Source organism: Uranotaenia lowii, chromosome 2, assembly GCF_029784155.1.
Source record: "Uranotaenia lowii strain MFRU-FL chromosome 2, ASM2978415v1, whole genome shotgun sequence".
Lineage (NCBI taxonomy): Eukaryota > Metazoa > Arthropoda > Insecta > Diptera > Culicidae > Uranotaenia > Uranotaenia lowii.
Window position 1 is genome coordinate 112,641,042 of NC_073692.1, and position 24,607 is coordinate 112,665,648.

A 24,607-nucleotide genomic window follows, 5' to 3' on the forward strand; every position below is an offset into this window, starting at 1 on the left:
TGCCCTTTCAGAGAAAGCAATCCATCCCATAGCTCTTCCCAGCAGCATGGCATGCAAGGATTTTTATAAAATTCATGGCCCACGGTACATCCCGTGATTGGGGTAAACAGCAATTAATTACCTGATCGGTGATAAAACGGATCTCCTTCAATATTAAAGCTAGTTCGTAATCAGCGGATGATGTGAAACACGTATGTGGTGGCGCAATTGCATCTGGCATTCGATTGCTTCCGATCGGTCCCATACTTCCATCATCGCTACTGCAGATTCCGGAGGCGCCATTCGGGAAGCAAGTTGCAGCATTTCCGGGGTTTTTTTACGACCATGGCAGGATGAAATGGAGGGAAAAGTATAGTGTGTTATTCAATGGTGACCAGTAGAAGGTGCTTTCGTGTTTGCTCTCGGTAAATAGCACGGGATCACGTTATTTATCTTTATTTTACGAGTCAAGCTTCTACTACTTCTACTGAATCTACTATATGAAGGTACGAATCACTCGTCAGTTTACGAGCCTAGATTAATTCCTCCCTTCTGAGAGGAGGAGATTTTACCTACCTATAAACAGTCCTGAAATATGTTGGATTATGTGGCAGTGTACCTCCGGGGGTTAATGGTCTACAGTTGTGACGAAAGTCATCGTCTATATCTAATACGTTCGCTAGTAACGACTTCGATGATCTGAAAGGAAAACAAAGGTTTCGGAAATTGATTATGCGAATTTAATGGCAAGCCGGGAGGGGTCAAAGGGAATTTATAGTAAGATGGGTCTAGAATATAAACTGTTCAATTCAATCGTTAAACGCTTTGATAGGCTTTACGACGTTTTATCGAGCAGGAAGAATCAGATAAAGCCTTTTGGGCTCTCTTTAAAAAGATTTACAAATGAAATTTATCTTACCGACTTTTAAAGGCTTAAAATTTACTAAGCATTACAAATTATTCCTCATTTTCGTTAAAATTTAAGTATATATGTATGTATTTATTGATTACTAGAATGATAGGACTTGTACCAATTAGAATCATCGATTTCTGCACCATTTTTTTCAACCACTTCGCCATATCAGATGATGTATTGATTGGTAATATTTCGGTAAAAATAGGTTAGAATTAACCCAAAATAAAGTATCCATCGGTTTTGGGTTTCATTTGGGCCAAATAACATCTGTGCAAATTTTCGTGGCTCCTTGATTTGAAATAGGTTGTACCAATAAATTCGAAGTTTGTATGGAAATAAGTAACTTTTTTGTTAAAAAAAAACCTACAGCCTCACTGTGGCACTGATCTATAATTCTCTAAGCTAAATCTTATTGCCAAAGATTTGAAAAACCACTTTGCCGAAGAGCATGAACCTCCAAAATGCGTCAATCGAAAATTATGACCATTTCCAAATTGAATAATTTTATTTTAATTTTTTCTCATCTTTTTCTGTTTTCCTATATAAAAAAGCATTTTCGTGTCATTTTTTGGTTCTAGTAGGGATGAATCATCCTAGAGTAGGATTGTTCGATCTTCTGGAAAAGATCGATTCAGCTGAATGGTTTCAGGATCGATCAACCCAAAAAATTGAAGCAAAATGATCGATCTCGGAAAGAACGATATTTTGAATTTTAGTTAAAGAGAAGTGCTGTCTGAGAGCTGATAACTGCGACAAGAATTCTCATACACTTAAATATCAAATGTATGAGCAATAATAAATATTTGCTTTCCAATTCCACATCAGAATGATTAACTTTTCATGAATTTTGTTGAGTGATAACGACATATAAAAATCAGATTTAATATAAGCATTTCTCCAAACAACATACTTTCAAGTTCAATATATAGCGCGTTTAATAAAAATAAGTCTACATATTGTTATTTGACTGATTGAAACAATTCCACAATTTTTTAGTTCACTTGGTGAAATGCTAATTTTGCGAAGGTTACACATTCTAATTCATCCACAGGTCATGGTACAAAGGTAATGTGTTCAGCAATCAGGCTTAAGTTCAGCTCTTCATGCATCCAATCTTTTTAATATTGATTTTCATTAAGAGTAGAGACAATATTAAAACTTTAATTTGAGGAATGTAATAATTCAAATGTAGGTATAAAATGAACGCTTTATTTAAAAAAAACTCCATTTGAAAGCTAAACAGCCTTCTACCGAGCTTCGATTATGAAGCTTTAAAGTTTCGGTAAGAACTTAAATCTTGAACTGAGTAAAATGCTATAGATGCTTAATTCAAGGCTCAGCAAGTTTCAGTTCTATGAAAGTTTCGATGACTTGAGCATTCGATAAGAGTTTAGGTTTTTCTCAAATGTACAGAGTAGTAGATAGTTTAATTAATTCCAAAAAATCGAAAATAAACCGATTTAATCGATTTGAGGTCAAAAGATCGATCTCGCAAAGATCGAATCTAATAACTTTCAAACCCCTCTCACTTCGGAAAAGAAGAATTCTAACATAAATCGACGTAAAATATGAAACAAATCGATCATTTTCACATGATTTACCCCTATCAAATTTGGTACACATGTACTTTTTTCACAGCAATCCCATGAATGTGGATGTTTATTTCATTTTCTGTTGAAAAAAAAAATAGCTTCATGGGCTAAAATTTGTTCTTATTGTATCTTTTGCATAGGATCTCTGATTTTCAATTTCTTGGTTTATTTTTCACTGCCAGTCCCGATTTTTAAAGAATGCTTCTCAAAAGTCTATATTTTTCTGAATTAAAGACTCCGAAACTGTCTAGCCAATTTAAAATAAAAAGATACATTTTGATTTCAAAGTATTTGTTTGATCGTATTTTCCTCGAAGTAGCAAAAATGGTCGATTTTTATGTATTTATGTGTAACGATTTTTCATGATTTAAACTATATTTGGTGATTTTTTCCAGATTTTTCGAATTTTATTTACATAATTTTACGTTTGAAAAAGAGCTGTTCAAGAAAAAAAAAATTGAAAATGAAGTTCCAAAAGCTTTATACCTAAGAATATAGTTATTATACCATCATTTTAGAATGAAGTTTAAATTAAAAAATTGATGAATCGGACAAATAATTAATAATAATTTGATATTTTCACGATTCAGCAAAATACTTCAGAAAAAAAAATTAAATTTTCAGTTTAAAATTCAAAGCATTTATTAAAAAACTCTTCTATCAAATTATTGTGTGGATTTCCAAACGAATTTTTGTAAAATGAGAATAATTATAATTTTGGTTAGAGTCTTGTGCTGATATGAAGATGTCCAGGATAAATATGGTAAATAAATTGAATTTTTTTGTATTATCTACTACAAAAATGTGCGTTTAGTTTCATTTGGAAAATGACATTGATATCGAAAGATTCTTTAGATAGTTTATAAAGTGATTATTTTTAACCCTCATCCGCATTAGATTTCATTACCCTAATCAGCACTTGGAGTGTCAATTTGACACCACAAGCTCAGATCGTTATAACTTTTGGCGTGTTAAACCGATTTGAATAAAACTTACATCAATAGAAACCTTGTAATGTCAGTAAAATATGTTTAGAGTATTATATACAGCTAAAGTTACAAGTTTTCTCGTTATTCAGCATGAAAGAAAAAAAATCCGAAAAAACATTCCTCACGAAAACTGCTGTAGTTCATATATTACACGTCCAACAAAATATTTGCCTTATGCATATGAAAGCTGAAGTTAATGCCTACATCATGAAGACAAGACATATTTTTTTAAAAAAAATTCCAATGAAATGGTCACGAAAAGTTCAAAAAGGTGGTCTAAAAACCTACTTTTCATTCCATTGCTAGCCGAAACAATGCCGAAATCCAACCAAGAAAAGCGCGACACGCATCATTATTTCGGCTCTCGGCTTGTCTCTCTTCCCAAATCACCACCCACCGCACCTACTCGGAGTGCAACCAAACAAGTTTTGCTGGACGCGCAGCTTGAATATAGATTAAATTTGCTTTCCAATGAGCAGTGTCTCCATTTTTCAGTTTCAATTTTCGAAAAGCTGTCAAATGAAAGAAAACAACTATTGACTGCAAATTCATCGCAGTGAAGTTCATTCGAAACTGTATGGTGTTTCCGATGAATATAATAAGGTTGGCTTTCATGGTACGATTGTTCATTTTCATTTGAAATTTCGATTTTCATTTTCACCTGAAAATGATAGATTTTTTTATTTTTATATATGTTTCATGTTGAAAAAGCACCTGATTTTTTTTCCTTAACAATATCCTTATTAACAATGAAAGGAACTAAAAGAAATAAAAAAGTGAAACTCCTTTTTTAGATTTCTTTCTTGAAATTTTATCATAAGTATTGACTCATATCTAACTTCACTAATTTTCATGTGGTTTATCTCATACGAAATTATATCGCATAATCTCTTGCATTAGGCAATAAGGATAATTGTTGAAATAAATATTTTAATTTCTAAATAAATCACCTTTTAACAGTTCATAAAAATTGATAATGTAAAGTATGCTCCTTAAAGAAAAATGCTAATTAATACACATGCTTACATAAACATCAAAACAAACAAACCGCGCAGCTTTGATTGTCAGACAAGGTTTTTAAAACTCAGTAAGCATTGTAAAATTGGATTTCATTAAAATCAAATTTCAGCAACTTAAAGAACAAGCCACTGATAATTTTCAATTCACTTTGAAAATCACTCAAAACGGTTTCGTCTGAAAAAAGTTTGTTTTCATTTGACAGTACTCCAGGTAGCAGTGACAATTCAGAGTGCTGTCGGTCTTCTTCAAATGAATGAACACTGAAAGATTTTCATTGTAGTATGAAAATCCAAAGTTTTCTTTTGACAGGCAGTAAAGCTTTTTGAGGCTGAGCTTCTTTCAGCTTCAAGTTTCATTTGATTGAATGAAAAATGGAGACCCTGCCAATGAGTATACTTTTGATTGGTCCAAACAAAGTAAAAGCACTGAAAATCCGGGTACAACCTGACGGTGGACCACAAAAAGAGATGAAATTTCAATTAGTAAAAAAATTGCGCAAAGTAGTGAACTTTGAAAAATTCCAGTAATTTAAATTTTTGTTGCATCAAAAATCTAAAGACTGCAAAATGTTAGAATTTCAATAAAATTTGTTGTCATATTTTTTCTAAAACTCTACCATCGCTCAAACAGTATTTACTAGCAATCGAATGAAAAGTAGGTTTTTCAGACCACTTTTTTGAACTTTTTATGACCATTTCATTAAAAAAAATTTTAAAAAATATTTCTTGTCTTCATGATGTAGGCATTAACTTCAGCTTTCATATGCATAAGGCAAATATTTTTTTGAACGTGTAATATATGAACTACAGCAGTTTTCGTTAGGCATGTTTTTTCGGATTTTTATTCTTTCATGCTGAATGACGAGAAAACTTGTAACTTTAGCTGTATATAATGTTCTAAACATATTTTACTGACATTACAAGGTTTCTATTGATAAAAGTTTAATATGAAGTTCATAATAATTCAAACGACTTAAATAGATTTTACTTTTGTGGTGTCAAAATGACACCCAAAGTTGGAAAAGGGAGTTTTTTTGTCCAGGCTTCCAGGGTTCGTCCATAAAAAAAAAGTAAAGATGCAATATTGAAGAACTTTTGAATTCATTTAGAGTGCCCGAAGAAATTTTAGTATTTTGAAGCTTCTGAAAAAAGTTACAAGCCTTCAAACTTGCAATGGTGTCAAAATGACACCCTAATGGGGATGAGGGTTAAACCACAAAATACACAAATTACGAGAATTTTTTTTCCTATCAACATTTTTTCGCAGTGAATATCGCATATTTTCTCCCCCCACCAAGTTTCTTAAAATGAATGTTTTCCGCCAGATATTTACGTCCTTCTTATCTACTGATTTTAGAACAATTGGAAAATCACGCCCCAAGAGCCAGCTTCTTGTTACAAAATTGACCAAATTGAGGAAAATTGTTCTCTAATGAGAGAAGTTGGTTTGCGTGACTTCAGGGAATCAATTGCTTTTTTTTTCCTGCTGTGTGTGTGCTTTGTGGAAATTTTTGACAACGAGATTAGGATAATATGTATGAATCTTGTTTTTTCTAGTGTACACGGGTCCACAACAATCCTACGGCTCGAAAAGTCACAGACAAAAAACAGGTCACTATGGAACAAAAAAGGCTACCGTGGGAGAAAAAAAGTTATTTCTTGAAGAAGTTGTATAAGTTAAAAAAAATTTACAGCATGTGTGACTATTTAAAGAAAAACCGACAAGACGCACCAGCGGGGTAAGATGGCCCATGTCATTCTGTCTCAAAAATACAATAACCTATGGCTCCGAATGATGTTTTTCTTCATTTATATTGTATCAAACAAGCTTTTTCATCATTTATTAGATGAAAAGTTCACAAAATCGACTTTAGTTCTTAGAAACAGAAGGAATTACGGGATCCGCGAATCTGTTATTTTTCATGGTTAATGTTTAAGATTTTATGGTAACAACAGCATTAACTGAAACAACAGCTTATCGTTTTTCTACTCGCATGCACTTTTGGAAGACTATAAATATTTTGTTGTATTTTACTAACTTCATAAGAATTTTAACTAAAATTAATCATATCAAAATTGGGGCAGAATGCCCACAAGACCACTTGTTTTGGCGTTCTACCCCGCGGTTTGTTTTCTGGCTGTTTCTTTTTTTTTTACAAAAATATTTTCAAAATCGTGTTTTTATCGTCTTTTTTCTTTTTGATAATACGTAAATCTTAGCCCTGAATCGTCGTAAACTTTCAATTTGGTTCTTAGATGATTGGTATCGCTGTAAAAAGCTTAACTGGTGCGTCTTGTACAGTTTTCCCCCAACTACATTATCATCAGCAGAAGCTCTATATTTCGGGTTCATTTTTTGATCGTTTCCCGGGAATTCTCGCGAATGGACACTCTCAATGTTATTTAAAAGAAATATTAAATTTTAAACTATATAATTAATTAATTTAATATATTATCCTATTTTTAGAAGTTGTTAAAAGGAAAAAAATCACATCATGATTATTGATAGAACTGTGAATTAAACAGTTCATTGAAATTGTTAAACACAGTTTTGCCTAAAATACGTTAACAAGATACAAACGCCTGCAAAAATTAATTTAATGCTTAGTGAATCGACAGATACCTATAAAATGGGGTGTGGATTAGGTTTACCATAGCAACGTCAAAAAGAGTAAATAGAAATCATATTCCAAAAGATTTATGAGAAATTGGAGGAATCAGGATATTTTTAGCCATTGAAATCCTGCCAATTAATTGCCTGTATGTGGCTCAACTGGCAATTATGATGTTTAGAATACCCTTATCCAAATATTTTCAATTTCAGTTATTGTTCGTTTCCTTGTAGGTATTTTTGTTGAAATGTAAAAAGAATTTTCTATTTGCGTACGAGTTTTTCAATCCATTTGAGGTGTTGCGTGTCAATACTTTTTTATTATTTTTTTTTATTGCATATCTATTGACTAAGGTTTGGGTGCTAATAGCAAATTTCAAAATGCTGTTTGTATTCACAGTCGAGGAATCTAAATTAAGCATTAAATGTTTCATGTTTTTGGAATTCATGTACAACCAAGGCAAGCACACGAACTTCTTGAATTCGAAGAAATACATTCGTTTTCCTGGAAAAAAAAATGTCTCTAAACACAATAAGAGTACATCCTATCATAAATCGATCGAAAAAGAGTACATGAACTCATAAAATTCTCTTTCTCTCACCGAGCTGCGAAAGCTCTTGCCAGCGATGCCACACATACCGATTTTCCGGTATTTATATCGATTTTTGACAAAAATTTTGACCTAGGATCGATATACAGTGAGCGAAATAAGAACAGTACCACTATGTGTTTTGCTTGTTCAAATATGAACGATTGTAAATCTCCAAGAACTTCTTCTACAATTTGTTTTGAGTTCTTTAACGGATAAATCAAGTTTACGACGTAGCAATTGGCTTTGAGGACCAAAAATGCAAAAAAGGAGTGAGAAATAAAAATAGTACCACTTGTGTGTTCAACAAAAACAAAAGTATTTCTAAAAATTAACTGTGCAAAAGTGAATAGAAATACTTCTACGAAATATTTGAATAGATTACTGCATTTAAGGAGTTTTCTAGAATTTCAAAGGATTTCAAAGGTTTCAAATGTGGGTTTTAAGAGATGCTCCTTCAGGCTTCAAATTAAAAAATACTAATGTTTTTAAATAGTCAAACACAATTTCTTTAGTTTTAAATCATAGATGGCAGCACAATCTTGCAATTAAACCGAATTGATGCCCATTTTCGAATATCCGGGATTAATTCAGGTATGCTGGATGGTTTTAGTCTATACATAAGTACTTGGTATTTTCGGTCCTCAACGCCAATTGCTACGTCCAGATTCCATAATTTATGATTTCACCATGATCGACTTTTGTGGAAAAGACGACGAAAAGAAAAAAATTAAATAAATGTTGACAACGCTGCGGGCAGCTAGTGTAAGAGCCAGCGTCGCCACACTAAAATTGGTAATTTCAAGCCCGAAAATATCGGATTTCGGTATGAAAATTCCAAAAATCGGTATAAATACCGATTTTTTTCGAAGCATTTAAAACTATTTTTTATTGAAAGAAAATTGAAAAGATTGCTTTTAAAAAAAAATGATATTTTCTGTTATAGAAACAGTCCACTACGGCTATATTGTATTATTTTTTTTTCTTTTCAAATTGCTTTTTATTTATTCCAAATTACAAACATATATTTACACAAAATTTTTCACAATATTACTATGTCACAAACTAAATTTTCTAAGAAGTATCTAATCTTAACTAACTCGACACTTTTCTAAACCTTGCTTCAAGTTTTGGAATCCGATATTGCACGGACTCTTACTTTTGTGGAGATTTTCTCAAGTGTGTTCATTTTTGAGCGACGGCTCCTACTTCTTCCCGAAGTGCGAGTGTGCCCTTCCTCATCGGTACCATTTGTCGAACTTCCGTGAGATCCCTTTGAGAGCTGCCTTTTCAAACACGCTTTTCCACTTTCCATATCCGTTTCAACGACTGATTCACTGGATGACTTTCGAGACTCCGGTTGGACCACGTTGAGTGACGCACCTGATTCTGGTTTCTTCTGAATCGTAGATTTGAGAACTTCCGAATAATTGCACTCAGCTTCCGCTCCTAGGTCGTTTTTATCCAAAGATACCTTTTCGTCTGGAACTTTCTCCGTTCGTTTGTTGGAAATTATGCTTGGTCTGGCTTTGTTCTTATTCTGAGGGCACTCAACCTTTAGGTGGCCCTCAGCCTTGCGAAGGAAACACTTTTGCTTTATGCCTTCATAGTAAAGTCGCCCCTTTCGTTTGAGGAAGAAGAGATATGCTGGAATTTCTTTTTTTACGTCAATATAGACGCCTCGGACACCGGTGAAAAGATCTAGTTCAAGATCGGCTGGAAACTTCTCCCGTACAAGTCGTTTCACATGTCCATATTTTGACAAAACTGCGGTTATGTCGGAATCGATAACCTCCGGTGGTAAATCGAAAATCCTTACATACTTTGTGATGCCACCAGCCACACCCATCTTCAACGTAACAGTTTCTCCAGTGGAATATTAAAAAATGTGAGCCTGTGGATTTTGCGCCACCGCATCTTTGAAAGCTTCTTCCGATTTAAACTTTATGAAAAGTGAGCGTTCTTCTGCTATCTTTTATGTCGATTCCATAGATAGCTTATCTGCTGCAAACGCTTTTACAAAACGGGCCACTTCGTACAAACTTGGTCCTGGTGCCCCATCCGGGAACAGAAACGACACCGTGTTTTTAACTAAACCGTCGGCCATCGTAGAACCCGTGGTCGATCAACTTTGAGGTTAGGGTACTCAAAACCGCACTTTATTGTTGAAGAGCTCATGAGATATATGTGTTATCTCGACAACGTCTGATCATCAACTGCTCTAAACAATATTATAATTTGGTATTTTAATGCTATTGATTTCTTTATACAGAAAACTACACTGGGGAACAACATTTTTGGTGCTTATTTGGAACCAATTTATTATCTTTCATTCAATCATGGACTCAGATCTTACCTGGATATTCTTGTTTCAGGAAAACAACGTTGGGAAAAAAAATATTTCAATAATTTTAAAAAATGACAACTATCTCTGACATCATTGAAGAAAGTCATTGAGAGGTGGATATTAAAGATCATAACTAATTAAACAACTTTGTTGAAGTCTGCGAAACGATTTGACTTATTTTTTTTTAGTATCGAAAACTAAATTTCGTTCAAAATTTTCATGAATTTCATCAATATTCCCGTTTTTTGCGGTTTACAAAAAAATAACAAAATAAAAACATCCATAACTTTTTTCTTATAAATCAAAATTACTCGTGGTCTTCGGGAATGTTGATAATTGTGTAAAACACTTTATTTTCTTAACATTATTTTCTAAAAAAAATTTAAATTATTTTTTACCAGTTTTCAAAAGTAATCTCAAAATATTGTATTTTTTAGATTTGAGGACTATTTATCCAGAGCGCACAACGTGCGTTCTTTTATTTCATACAAACAACTGAAAGATATGATCTATTTATGTCTTAAACTGCTATAATTTCTAATCTACCACATTATTTGATAATCAAAATTCGATCTCAAGAGAGTTGGCATAGGAGACAAAGATGCTTTCAAATACGATGAGACTTGCTAGCTAATTAGGCTTTGATTAAAAATAAAAAGAAAAAGAAAAAACGATAGTTAAAGTTATATTTTTAATATATTTTTGCTGTCAGAACGAATTTTTCAAAAATCATGGAGCGTCGATGTGGTCTAGTGGATAGACTGGCGCGAGTCTGGTTTTGGTATGCCAGGCGTACTGGGTTTGATTCCCGGTATCGGCAAGAAAACTTTTGGGTTCGAACCCCATTAGTGGCTGACAGGTAAGATGTGTTTCCTCATATAACTAACTATATAATAAGAATGTTTAATCAGTTGCAAGCTGGCCAGGTATATACACGGATGCCAGAATAGCTGTAAGTAAACTAGCCCACCTGATTGACTCGTTCTTCCAAAATAAACCTACGTCAACACAATACATTCATCCATAACAGTTTACACGAAGCCATGGGGTCCGGGTATGATGTACGCGTTGCATTGGAGATTTGTCGAACTTAAAAATCTAAAAATGCACGTGAACACATACTTAGGCAGAAACTGCGGTGAATCTTTGCACCCATGGTGGATAAGCAACATACAACATACGGAACGAATTTTTCAAAAATCATGAAATCGGTAGGTTTTACTAAAACTCGGTATTCTGAATAAATCCCAGGTCATAATTTTCGTATTAAAATCGATATAAATACCGGAATATCGGTATCGCTGGAGCTCACACATCTCAGTGAGAAAAAGAGAATTCTAACTAAGAGCGCCTTAGTGTTGGAGACGTACACCTCAGTGTAAATGGAGAAAGAACATTGTTTTGACTCTTCACTACAAAACCAAAAGTAACAAGTTTTTAAGAACTATCGCTGAATTGAATTTAGTAATGAAAAGTGAACATTTCGACACTGAAAACAGTATCCGAATGGTCGTCCTCATATTGTTATTTATTACGATGCACTTCTAGTAGATTCAATCAAGTGATTTTCCAAATCTCGATTTCGGCACTCGACGTAATTACCCAACTTGGCGAGCTTCGTTGGAAAAACTTGCGATCTAGTGCAGAAAATCCACCCTTTGTAACTCCGTACTAAAATGTTTGATTTTCACAACGAAGTTTTATTTTGAAAACTTGCTGCATAGATAACTGTTATGAACATTGAAAAAAAAAGTCAACACTTACCGCTCTTTCAGTTCGACGTCATGGATGTGCGTTTTCCGTTCGGAACTATCCGACGTTGGCGTTGGCGGATATTCCATCGATAAGCTTCTACCCGGTCGGCTCATTCTTAAAATACACGGCAGCCAATATAAAAATATGATTCTAACCTGTAATCAGATAATGTGGAGTTAGAGATTTTTTCACACTGGTTAACATTTGGGCCGATCACAAGCCGCGTAATCATCCGGTGGTCATCGATATTTAATTTCAAACATCATCCCCCCGCACTCCAGCCGCAATTTATGGTGGGGGGTATTTCGAAACTTCGGCCTCAATTAACAATAATCAGTAGTCACCCCCAAAAGCAACACACACGCACCGGTTGCATTCTCTTTCCCAGACAAATTCGATGATTCCCGTTTTTTTTTGGTGATGAATGTACAAAAACTCATCAACATGTGGCGCCAACCGAATCAGAAAGCAATCAACAAACCCCATGATGGGCGGGAGCTGGGTGGTGCAAAAATGGCAGGAGGTTGGCCATCCCATATGACAAAACATGCAATCGGGGGCGGTGGCGTCGATAAAACTAAGCCCTGGGCAACCGGAGGCGTCAAAAGCAACAAAAACCTAGATATGTATGTATTGGCAAAATTCAAACACAGATGGCGCCAACCGATGCAATGTGGGCTAAGCTCAAACCAGGGCATACGAAATGTATGTATGCGCGATTCATCACATTTATCATAATTAGCGAATCAATGGGAGATTCTAATTATATTTGCAAATTAAAGTGTGCCTCTCATTGGACTCGATTTACTGTCAAAGTTTAAACGCGATGTCATCGATTTCCAATTTCGATAATTCGATGGGTGGATTTCGCAGAGCAGCCTTGATGCTTAAGCAGAATTAAGTCACGTTGTTGAAAATTTTAGATTTTGATGAAATTAGATACTTTGAACGGATAAAAATCCACCAAATTTGGCGAATCTCGGAGAAGAATTTTTTTTGCTGTGCAAACCTGACATGAAATGACCCATATGTATGAAGCAAAATTGAGACGAATCAACATTTTTTCATATCCATTTATCAGTTTCTATAATGGATATCGGCGGATGGTTTCAAAGATTACGTAATCATCAGGAGCAGCGCTTCATCCTTTTGCCGCATCTTATATCGAGTATCCCTATGAAGCTCGTAATCATCATCCCGAATATGCAACGAATTTCAACAGCTCCCGGGGCAAAAATCAAGCGAAGCACCACCAACAACGACGTTCAAACGTCAACAGGAGGAGGAGCACGTGTTGCTGAAATTGAAAACATCATCTGGCTCCATGCGCGAGTTTTCTCCTCAATACCTTATGTTGGCATTGATAGATAGGATCTTGGAAATGCCAGCCACTTGAACGACGAAGACGACTTCGCTGTTGTGGTGGCATTTGAGTTTTGAAATTTTCAGCATAATTTTCGTCGAGAATCAATGTGATTATGTGTGACTCAGCTCCCTCATCGCTACTGGATGTAGTAGGTAGGAAGTTAATTTATGGAATGCTAGGAGTAGGGGATCTATTTCCTATATAGAAACAGACGCTGACTTTTGCCAGCTTGTTAATGGCTGATTTACGGTTGAATACAGCTAGCAGCAGCTTTGGAGATGACTGCTCTTTTAAAAGACGTATGGAAAGCGGCGTATCCTTTCATATGGGCAAAATTAGTTTAATAAGATTTTTCGCTGTTTGAAGTTAAGATGAACATCGCTCGCTATGAGTATTCTAATCGAACAAGCTTTTAGACATTACTTTAATGTAGAATTTGATTCAATTCCATGTAGGTTTCCGGGATACAATTAAATGTCATTTGGTGCCAACTTAATGGTTAAAATACGAATTGTGAAATAACTTTTTCTTTTCATGAGGTACTTATTGTTTCATTTGGATAGGTACACCCAAAACTCAGCCAATATCTCAACGTCATTTGCATAAGATGTGAACACCAGCGGCGATGAATCGATTTGAGGTCGCCGGCATTAATCAAATAAAATATTATCCACTTAACATAAGAACTTTCTCATGAACAACCAATAGAAATCGCACTCCAGAAAATTCAAGCATACGTTTTATCAGGGAGCCTTAATTGACAAATGAATTATAGAAATGAAAAATATTTATACGATGAAGAAACAATTCTCCCAGCCCCCAGTCCAGCCAAGTTCGACGCTTTGCCCCGAGTTCACTGGGAATACTTAGGACTCTTAAGTCTGTTGTCTGTTGTTTGTTTTTGATGTTATGTTTACATTTATCTGTCAATGATCTGAGTTGATGAAAACAATAAACAATTCTAAAATTTGTCAAAGAAAATTGATACCAAGTAATGAAACCTATTTTTTAATATTAAAAATTCTTGTCAAAAATTATTTTAAATCCATGAGAGATTTTTGATCTCGTTTTTCTTTATTTTAAGTCTGCACATTAACTTCCAATTTATACTCTGAATAGTGTTTCGAAAGCAGAATAATGTCAGTTCTAAAAACTTCTGATATTGATTTTAATTGACTTTTATTATATTTATTTGTGAGCCTGAATTTAATCAGAATTTGTCTCTCAATTTTTATTTATTTTATTTTTTTATTTACATAGTATTCCGTCTCACGACATAACTTGACGAACATCATTCCTAAAATTCACTCGGTCCATGGCAACCGTTCTCCAATTTCTCGGGCAACCCACGTTCGCCAGATCACACTCCACTTGGTCAAACCACCTCGCTCGTTGCGCCCCCGCTCGTCTTGTTCCTACCGGATTCGTAGCGAACGTCTGGCATTCTCGCAACATGTCGCGCCCAGCGTATTCGGCCAGCCTTCACCACCTTCTGGATACTGGGATCGCCGTAGAGTCACGCGAGCTCGTGGTTCATCCTTCGCCTCCACAATCCGTTCTCCTGTACGCCGCCAAAGATGGTTCTTAACACTCGTCACTCGAATACCCCGAGTGTACGCAGGTCCTCCTCGAGCAATATCCATGTCTCGTGCCCGTAGAGAACAACCGGTCTAATGAGCGTCATATACAGGTTACACTTCGTGCGAGGGCTAAGTCTTCTCGACCGCAGTTGCTTGTGGAGTCCATAGTAGGCACGACTTCCGCTGATAATTCGCCTCAGGATCTCACGGCTGGTGTCATTGTCTGCGGTCACCAGTGAGCCGAGATAGACAAAGTCTTCGTCTATCTCCAGTTCGTCGCCGTCGATCGTGACCTTGTTACTGACTGGACAAGCGGGTTCGGTCGGTCTCGGATCCGCAGACCAGCATTTACTTCGCCTTGGACGTATTAATCATCAACCCAATCCTTCCTGCTCCACGTTTCAGTTTGCGGTAGATCTCCTCCACCGCCGCAGATGATCTGCCGACTATATCAATGTCATCGGCAAAGCAGCAAGTTGACTGGATCTGTTGAAAATCGTGCCCCGCATTTCGCCCACCGCTCGTCGAATAACACCTTCTAGCGCCACGTTGAACATCGTGCATGATAGACCATCACCTTGTCGAAGCCCCCTGCGCGATTCGAATGAACTCGACAACTCACCCGAGATCCGCACACAGCACTGCGTTCCGTCCATCGTCGCCTTGATCAGTCTGATCAGCATTCCGGAAAGCCGTTCTCGTCCATGATTTTCCATAGCTCGTTATGGTCGATCGTGTCGTATGCGGCTTTGAAGTCGATGCGTAGGGACTTGGTGTTCACGGCATTTTTGGAGGATTTGCCGTAATGTGCAAAACTGGTCCGTCGTAGACCGTTCCTCCATGAAGCCGGCCTGATGACTTCCCACGAATCTGTTTGCTTGTGGCATTAGGCGGAGGTGTAGAATTCGGGACAACACTTTGTAGGATAGTGATCGCTCGGTAGTTCTCACAGTCCAATTTGTCGCCCTTCTTGTAGATGGGGCATATTACCCCCTCCTTCAACTCCTCCGGTAGCTGTTCTATGTCCCAGATCCGGACTATCAACCGGTGAAGGCAATCGGCCAACTTGTCCGGGCCAATTTTGATGAGTTCAGCTGCGATGCCATCCTTCGCAGCCGACTTGTTTCTATTCAGCTGGCGAATGGCTTCCTTAACTTCACTCATCGTTGGGAGTGGCTCGTCTTCGTCGTTGGCTACGCCGGCGATGTACCTTCCCCCACCGTCTTGATCTCCTGCATGTGCGCCGTTCAGGTGTTCATCGAAGTGCTGCTTCCACCTTTTGATCACCTCACGATTGTCCGTCAGGATGCCCCCGTCCTTATCCCGGCACATTTCGGCTTGCGGCACGAAGCCTTTGCGGGATGCGTTGAGTTTCTGATAGAACTTTCGTGTTTCTTGGGAATATGTCTCTCTAAGTATAGTTTGAATAGGCGATCACAAGTTTTATTCTGAATCTCCAACTCAGCATTTCCAATCTATACATTGCTTTTGCAATTTCGATACAATTCGGAAGTGTAGTTCTGATTTCATTGTTTTTTTTCTTCATTTAATGCTTGTTTTTGTATTCTGCAGATGATTTTGAAATGTTCATCTTCAATCGGTTACTTCAATACGTCCATGAAATTATCAAAATATTTCAATTATTCTCTGGTCAAGCTCTCAATTATGTTTTAATTCTTTCTAAAAGAATTCTAGAAGAAAATCGTGTTCAGAGTCGTAACTTGATATTACAATAAATTCATTACATAAGTTATTAAACTACTGCTCGAACTAAGAGAAGCTATCTATCATAAATAAAACAGAAACAAAATCAGGGGCTCCCTAGAAAAACTTCCATGCGCCACTCGAAAGTTTAATCTGGGCCTGTGAAAGACACATATTTTGTTTTGTTTTAATGCATATTTAACTTGTGATCATTGCTGAGCTCTCATACAAGCAGTGATGTTTTTTCCATTTTATAGGAATTTAACCCATTAAGGTCATTCTTCCTCGATGTGGTGTCGTTTAAAATCAAAATGTTATCAAAAAATCTCAAGAGCATCTACATAACTTTCAATACCATCAAACCGGGCAACAGCAGGGTTAAATGCAACATTTGTACACCTGGTATTAGATCAAACAATTTTACATCTTTGGACCAAATTTTAAGATTTTTCAATGAATATTGTCAAAGAAACAGCAAATTTAGTGAAGCAATTCCAAATTTCCCTTTTTTACGGGAAAAGCTGAATCTTTGTTTCTCGTCATTGTAAAGACTTCAAATTTTGTGGAGTATTAGTTGGATAGTTGAACTAGATTTTGTGAAATTTTCATGAAAAGATATAAACCGAGAGAGAAATGGCAGCTTGTCAAATTTCGAAATGGGTTCGCAGCTTCATGCGATTTCTTTCTTTTTTGAACGCAACTGTATGTACAAATTTTAACATTTTTCGATGCCGCAACAAACTTTATCCAGTTTGATGGATTGGCTTAATGATATCACCAACCAACTTTATATTGCTTTGATTATCCTCTACCAACACTATTGGTGTAAAAATATTCATCGGAAAATCACCATTTTTTTTCCAAATTTTAATTATTTAATTACCAGTCTGGGCTAAAATGCATCAAAATGCAAATAAAAAAGATTCACCTTGTAAATCTCGTTTCCATATGCTGGAATATGATTGTTTTTTATCGCGCATATGTGTTAAAATTGCATCCATCCAAAAATTAATTATAATGATTTCAGCTAGTAGAGTTTTATGGTTTCATGCAGTATTTTTTTACCCCTAAATGTATGCATGCACCATCATGTTTTTTCTAAAAAAAAATTAGACAGAAAAAATGTTAAATTCAATTCGAACAAAACCAAAAATTACTGAAATTGGTGCTTTATGCGTTATGCCATAAAAATGTATTAAAAACTATGAATTTCCATACGATTTCGTTCGATGTATCATTAAAAACAAAGATTCTTGCAACTTACTCCTTTTTCTTAATAGGGGGAAACCCACATGTTTTTGTATATTTAAAAATATCTGATGAAACCAATATTTTTTTCCGACTGTGTGAATTTATAGTCCCATCAACCTTAAAACTTTTGATGTACAAGCGGTAATATTATCTGTGGTCATTAAGTTTTTAGAAGCCATTAAAGTTGGAAAGTGTTGCATGACGCCCCAGTTGACAGAATTTTGTTTAATATCTTACTCGTGGTGAGCGTGGTAAGAAAGTGATTTTTTTATTGCTACCCCAGTTGAAATAAATCTGAAGAACTTGCCTCCTGTTTTTAAGTCTGAGTTTTGAAACGAAAACGATTTTCCAAAGAATTCAATAAAGATCTTCAATATTCAGGGCCGGATGAAGCCACAAATGATCAAGAGGGGCCCAAGGCAATTTTTCTTGCGGGACCTTACGAAAAATTTGTTTTGACCAAATATTTTAAACATTAAAGCTACTGGAAATGACCCTTCAAACAACCATTATGTGTAAACGTCTTGTGTAACATCTCGTGCAAACGTTGTGGAATAGTTAATCAACTTATCGAAAATTAAAACTCTGATTAGAGATGTCAATTGGATAAGAAAAATTGTAATATAGGTAATACAATGTTTTTCATTTCATAATTTATCACTTGATAGGTGCTTAATGTTTCCCTCATGACAACTAGGAAGTAACATTGATATTTCCGACTAAGAATCCAAAATTTAAAAACAAAATTAATTGAAATTCTTTCGAGATACGGTTAAAAGAGTTCAATAAGTTAAAATTTTCATTGAATATGTTGAAAATAGGAAAATGTTATGCGGACTATCATTTTAAATTAAGAATAAGATTCTTATCAGATTACATGATTATATGAGAGTGTTTCAATGATGAAAAAAATGGTTATGATCAATTAGAAAACGATTAGCAAAACCCCGAAAATTTGCTGTAGAAGAGGGTGATTAAAGAAATTTCAAATCCATGGTAACAACTTTGGTTAAATCAGTTGGAAAAGTTTGTATTCAAATTTCAAATTTCAGACGGAAGTTGTAAAAAAAATTCAATAGGGAAACACAGTTTTTCCGATTGGTTCAGATAAAGCAACTAAATTTTTTTTTCATGTTTTTTTTTCTCAATCAATTTTTGGAAAAAGGGTGAAGAGTGAACAAATCAAAGCAGATTTGGATAATGATCGAAATGTTAACATTAATTTTGCATTGTTCATATTCATACTTAGGCTTATAAAGTGAGCATTCTAGATTTCCCAAATTTTTAAATTTTATTTTCAGCAGAGCTCGAAAAATCTTAAAATTTCAGGATTTTTTTTTCCAATTTAGTTAAACCCAACATTTACCCGGATATTGGCCCAATAAAAATTCGGCCCGTTATTAGGCCGGAACAAAATGCATGCAAATAATGCAAAAAAACTAATGAACTGGAATAAAACTCAAGAAAACTTGTATGCAATAAAGTTGTCTACTATATCATTACACAAAACCTATAAATCAAGTAGTTTTTTTTATCGAAAAATTCAATAATACCAAGAATATAGAAGTTGATAAAACTCTCATTTTCCACAATTTATGTTTTGCTCTTGTAATCTTTAGGATATTTGATAAATTTCTCGAAATTTACATAAAATACTTCAAACTTTATTTATTCCCCCCTTCAGGTATTTTGGAAATTTCGAAGGAGGGGGGGGGGGGGGGACAAAAGAAGAAATTGATATTTTTTCCGGCCTTATAATGTCTTATAGTTAAGCTAAGAAAACATATGGGAGAGTGGGGAATCATGGGCCACATTTTTTCGTTGTTCCATAACTTCTTTATCATAAAAGATAAAATGAAAATAAAAAATGGTATGGTTTTCTACATTTTCAAGGTATTATAAGGTATTTTTAAAAAAAATTGGATAATTTATTTTCCCCAAATTCTGATTGTTTGAAAAAAAGCAATATTTTTGAATTTTGAAAAATGGTGGGGAATCGTGGGCCTCCAAATCCAAATTGACCAAATGACATGCAAAGCTTATGAGCTGACCCAAAACTGTAATTTCATAATTCATTTCGTTATTTAAAAGCAATTTCAGATGATGAAATAAAAAAAAGAGCTGTGTATGATCGCATAGATTCCAAAACCTGGCTCGCGAACGTTTTGGCAAAATTTCTTAGATATATAGGATGGACAAAATATTTTTCATAACTCTTCATTTGGCATAAGAAAACTTTGTTGACAGATGAAACGTATTTTAAGTTCTGAATGTGTATAAAAACATAAAAATATAGGTGATTCAAGATGTGTGGCCCACGATTCCCCACGACTATGATTTGCAAATTGGTTGCGTTTGTGTGACTTATTGATGTTTCATCAAAAATTCCATTTCCACACGAAAGATCATGACAAAACTAAGATCATAAGCGTATGAGCATATTTTTGTTATGCACTTTAGGTTCCCCATCGATGAAATTAGCGGGTGTTTTTTAAATTATGTAAGTAAATTTTTCTAACTTTTTTAAGCTTGATAAATAAAAGAAGCATATGATGTGTATTTCAGTCAACAACACATAGGAATACATGCTCACGCAAAGCGACGACGATGACAGTTGGTTTGAGATTTTTATCTCAACACACATCTGAGATATTAAAAGTGGCCCACGTTTCCCCATGGCCCACGATACCCCACTCTCCCCTACATATATTCACAAATTGCATATTCTTCACAAATCATGATAAAGCTTTAAATTAATGCAATAAACCTTGTAATTGAGTTAGACGTTAGCTATTTATAAAATGGGAGACGATTTACTTTATTCTACCTATTCGGTACTATAAATATTCATTCCAAGACTGATATAGATAATTGCTGTTTTTTATTTCGTCAAATCGAAGAAAATTGTTTTGGTTTTTAATGTGAATCATTATCAAAATAAAATGTTTGATTCGCTGGAAAATCCTAAATAATATTTTAATGAATGAATAAGAGAAAGATATGCAGTATTCATTCGGACTATATCGGTCATGCCCGGGTTTTCAAAATAGATTGAACAAGTAAACCTCATCACGCACTGAGGCGGCAAAAAGTGAAGTTTATCGGATCGCTTTTTATTTTTTTATTTTTACTATTTATTAATTTAATATTTGCTAAGACATCCCCAATTTTTCAACTCATTATCTTGGAAATTGAACGCACCATAGCCATCAGACTTTGAAAATTTGAAAAATTTAGTTAATGAAGAAAAAATTTAAATAACATATATTCTATGGAAATCAATTTTTCTTAAATTATAAGAACTCAATATGAAAGCTTATATTAAAAGTTTTTAGTTCAAACGTTCAAAATTTGTAAACACTAAATTGATCTATAATAAAAATGAGTAAATAAACAATTTTTTTTTTAAGTCAAAGACTTTAAAGCCTTGTCAAAAAAAGTTCCGCCAAACCCCGTACTCTTTCCACTATCAAGATCTTGTTTAAGGTCCTAAAACACAATGAAAGAGTTTTAAGGCACAAAGTATTAGACGGTTTGTGAAAAAAAAACTTTTCTCATGAAATATTAATCATTTCACACGATTCTCTCTTGAGCTTCATGAAATGTGTTGATAATATTTTTCATTTATTTATCAATTAGTCCAAATCACGGCTTTCAAAAAAAATAAAAAGAAGGGTCAAAAATAACACCAATCATCCTACTTTTCAAGCTATTTTTAAACAATTTTTGTATGAATCTATCAAAAATTAGTTAAAATAGTAATTTTCAAACAAAGTTTACAAAATTTACAAAAGATTCCAAAAAACCAAATAATGCTTTTTGCCACCACATTGTATGGAACTGTCCCACAGTGTTACGGTCTGGCCCAAAAGGAATATTCCAATTGGGCTCCTTTTTTTAAGCTAGTTGTATCTAAATGGTTTTTTAGGAGTTTCAAAACAATTTGCACGTTGCTAACGTGTATCGAAAAAAATATATATATATATATATATATATATATTTTAGTTGTTTTTCTACACATGTTTACATTTTTTTTTTTCAAATAATAATAAGGTTCAGCTTAAATCTTTATGGATTTTATATTGGAAAAATCGAAATCAAATGCCACAATGTAGCGCTTAAATTTTGAATCTATAAATATAACTTTCTGTTCTGTACGCAATCAAACGTAAATTGAATACACGATTAATTTAAGAAATGCTTCGGAAATTTCGTCACGGCCTAACATTTTTGCCACAGTTAAAAATAAGATGCATACAAATTTTCAAATTACTGTAAATTTTAAAAGAAAATATAACACATTAAGCCCGATGGATTTTTTTTCACGAAATTGTGAGGGGGGAAAAGTCTCCTATTGCACTCCGCTAATTTAAAGCGATAATTTGTTTAAAGCTACAAAAAGACACAGTACAATACGAAAAAAAATTGTTGATTTATTTTTTATTTCTGTCTTGTGATTAAATTTTGAACTGTGATTAACTCAGTGTAAAATTATAGTGTAATCTTTTTTTACATTTTCAAGTATGCAACGAAGAGTTTTGAATTCAAAATTTAACTTTAATTTGCTTCTTTACATGATGTTTTTTTGCGACATATGGTGCTTGAAGAACATACAAGTGACCTATTGATTTCTTATTTTTGGAGATATTTTTTTTCGAGATATTTTCAAACTAAGGGTTTCGAAAAAAGTGAGTTTTTTCAAGTTAGAGGCAATTGAAGGGATATCAGAGTATTTTTTTATTTAAATTTCAAACATTCCTATTTATCTTCAAAATATTTTTTTTTTGAAAAGTTCAATTTTGGCTTGAAAAATTGAAATACTGCATTTCGAATTTTAGATTGAATCCCTGATCTCAGAATCAAAACTGATTTGGAGTCAGTAATCCTTGGTTTTCCAGGTTTTCCCGATTTTTTGGCAACCCTAACATTACAAATAATATTCTGTTCAACATTCGAATGTGGGAGAGTCGAAACCAAATAGATTTGTAAATTAGTAAAATCCATTATACTATGGTTGCCAGAATTTTTTCAGCACGTATCCGGGCAAAATCTGGGCACTTGATTTCAAAAGTGACGACCAAATTTTCTCAAATCCCAGAAATTACTCAACAAAAATTAATAAAATAATCGAAATAAAACTTTTTTTATCAAAACTCATCGATAAATTTTGAATACTATTTTTGGCTTCCATAAAACCATTCATGATGGTTTTTATAAAACTTGTTCAAAAAATTTCGTTTCGAAGGCGTTTTTTGTTTTTGTTTGATTTGCCAAATGAAGTGAATAAATCCGGGCTAAATCCGGGCATTTTTCAATAAAATCTGGGCAACCGGATCGGGCCGGACTGTTTCCAAATTTTGTATTAAATATCCGGGCAAACCCGGATAAAACCGGGCAATCTGGCAACTTTACAAAACACCCTCATATACATGTAGGTATTGTTACAATAATGATGAAAATTTTTAAATTGTTTTAAACTTCTTTCAGGAAAACCTTATATTATATTTTTGGAAGAGTAGCATTTTTCATAAAATTCAAAAAGTATTAAAAATGAAGATTGAAGTTCGAATTATAAACATAAAATCAATATTTTTTGTAACTATAACACGTTGATTCTCAGGGTCTGAATTATATCTTGCCTAGCGAATATTCATCGTAATTTCCAATAAATACTTAGATGTTTCAGGTATCAGGTATCAGAATGGGGGTAGGCTTAATAGCGGCACGTTATCCAAACAAACGGGAAAATTGTGCCTAGCCTTTTTTTTATCCAAGATTTCATCATTTACCTGAGAAACCTGAAAAACCTATAAAAGGAAGAAATAAATTCAATCTATTTTAGAGCCTTTCCACTAGGGATTATTAGCATTAAAGCTCTTTTCTACATTCGGTAAGGAATGATAGAATGTTTTTTAAGTTCAATTTCTTAAACTCAGATTCGCTTATAGCGTAAGATCCCAGAGTACAAAAACGTAGTCTGGCAAATGAGGGACAGTTACATATAAGATGGAAGGGATCTTCCACATCTGATTCACAACTACCACATACTGGAGATTCAGCACGCTGAATGTTGTGCATGTGATAGTTGAGTTTACAATGACCGGAGAGTGCTCTGATCAAGATGCTGCAATGAGATTTATTTAAAGTTAATAAGTAACTCGATATGATTGGAGATGGTTTTTCTAAAAATAATTTAGTTTGACGACAAGTGTCCAACTCTTCCCAGTATCGTTCATGCTGGTTAGAGGACCAAGTTTGAATTTGGTTTCTGACCCAACATGGTGATATTGGGACAGCCGACTCTGGTCCGTAAAATTCCTTTTCCGACCCAGCTCTAGCGAGTTCGTCGGCGCATTCGTTTCCAAAAATTCCCTTATGTCCGGGTACCCATAGAAGGTTTAATCCATTGCCTTCAGCAAGTTCTTCGATTGCTTTCCGGCATGCGATTACCAGTTTTGATCTAGAACTGGAAGCACTGAGTGATTTGATAGCTGCTTGGCTATCTGAACAGAAATAAATTGTTCTGAACATAATCTTCTTTTGAAGTGCAATTTGCAATCCATACATAATAGCATATAGCTCAGCCTGAAAGACTGTACAATATTCTATGCATATTCTATGTTCAACTCGTGAAAGTAAATTCCTGCACCTGCACGGCCGTTTGATAATGAACCGTCAGTATAGAATACAATATGAGAGGACATTTGGTCCTCTACGAAACCTGATAACCATTCTTGAGGAGAAGGAAATTTGACTTTGAACCCCATGTAGGGAAAACTACTCGAGAGTGTTAAATCGTTTGGCGCTAGATTAAACTTGTTTAATCTAACTAATTCAGGCCACACATTTGTATGACTCGAAGATCTTTCGATATTTCCTGACAGCCAGAGACCAACTGCCTGTAGACG

The 24,607-nt window shown here is 34.6% G+C and overlaps 1 protein-coding gene across 1 annotated transcript in view; it reads right to left on the minus strand.

Moving 5' to 3' along the window:
- The window catches only part of LOC129741784 (CHRNA7-FAM7A fusion protein-like), a 65,985-nt gene that overhangs the window by 9,011 nt on the left and 32,367 nt on the right, over positions 1–24,607 (minus strand). The window contains exons 6-8 of the mRNA XM_055733568.1: positions 11,808–11,953; positions 556–678; positions 122–260 (exon numbers count right to left, since the gene is read on the minus strand). Of these exons, the coding sequence (XP_055589543.1) occupies positions 122–260; positions 556–678; positions 11,808–11,953 (408 nt within the window). The remainder of the gene's footprint in view (positions 1–121; positions 261–555; positions 679–11,807; positions 11,954–24,607) is intronic.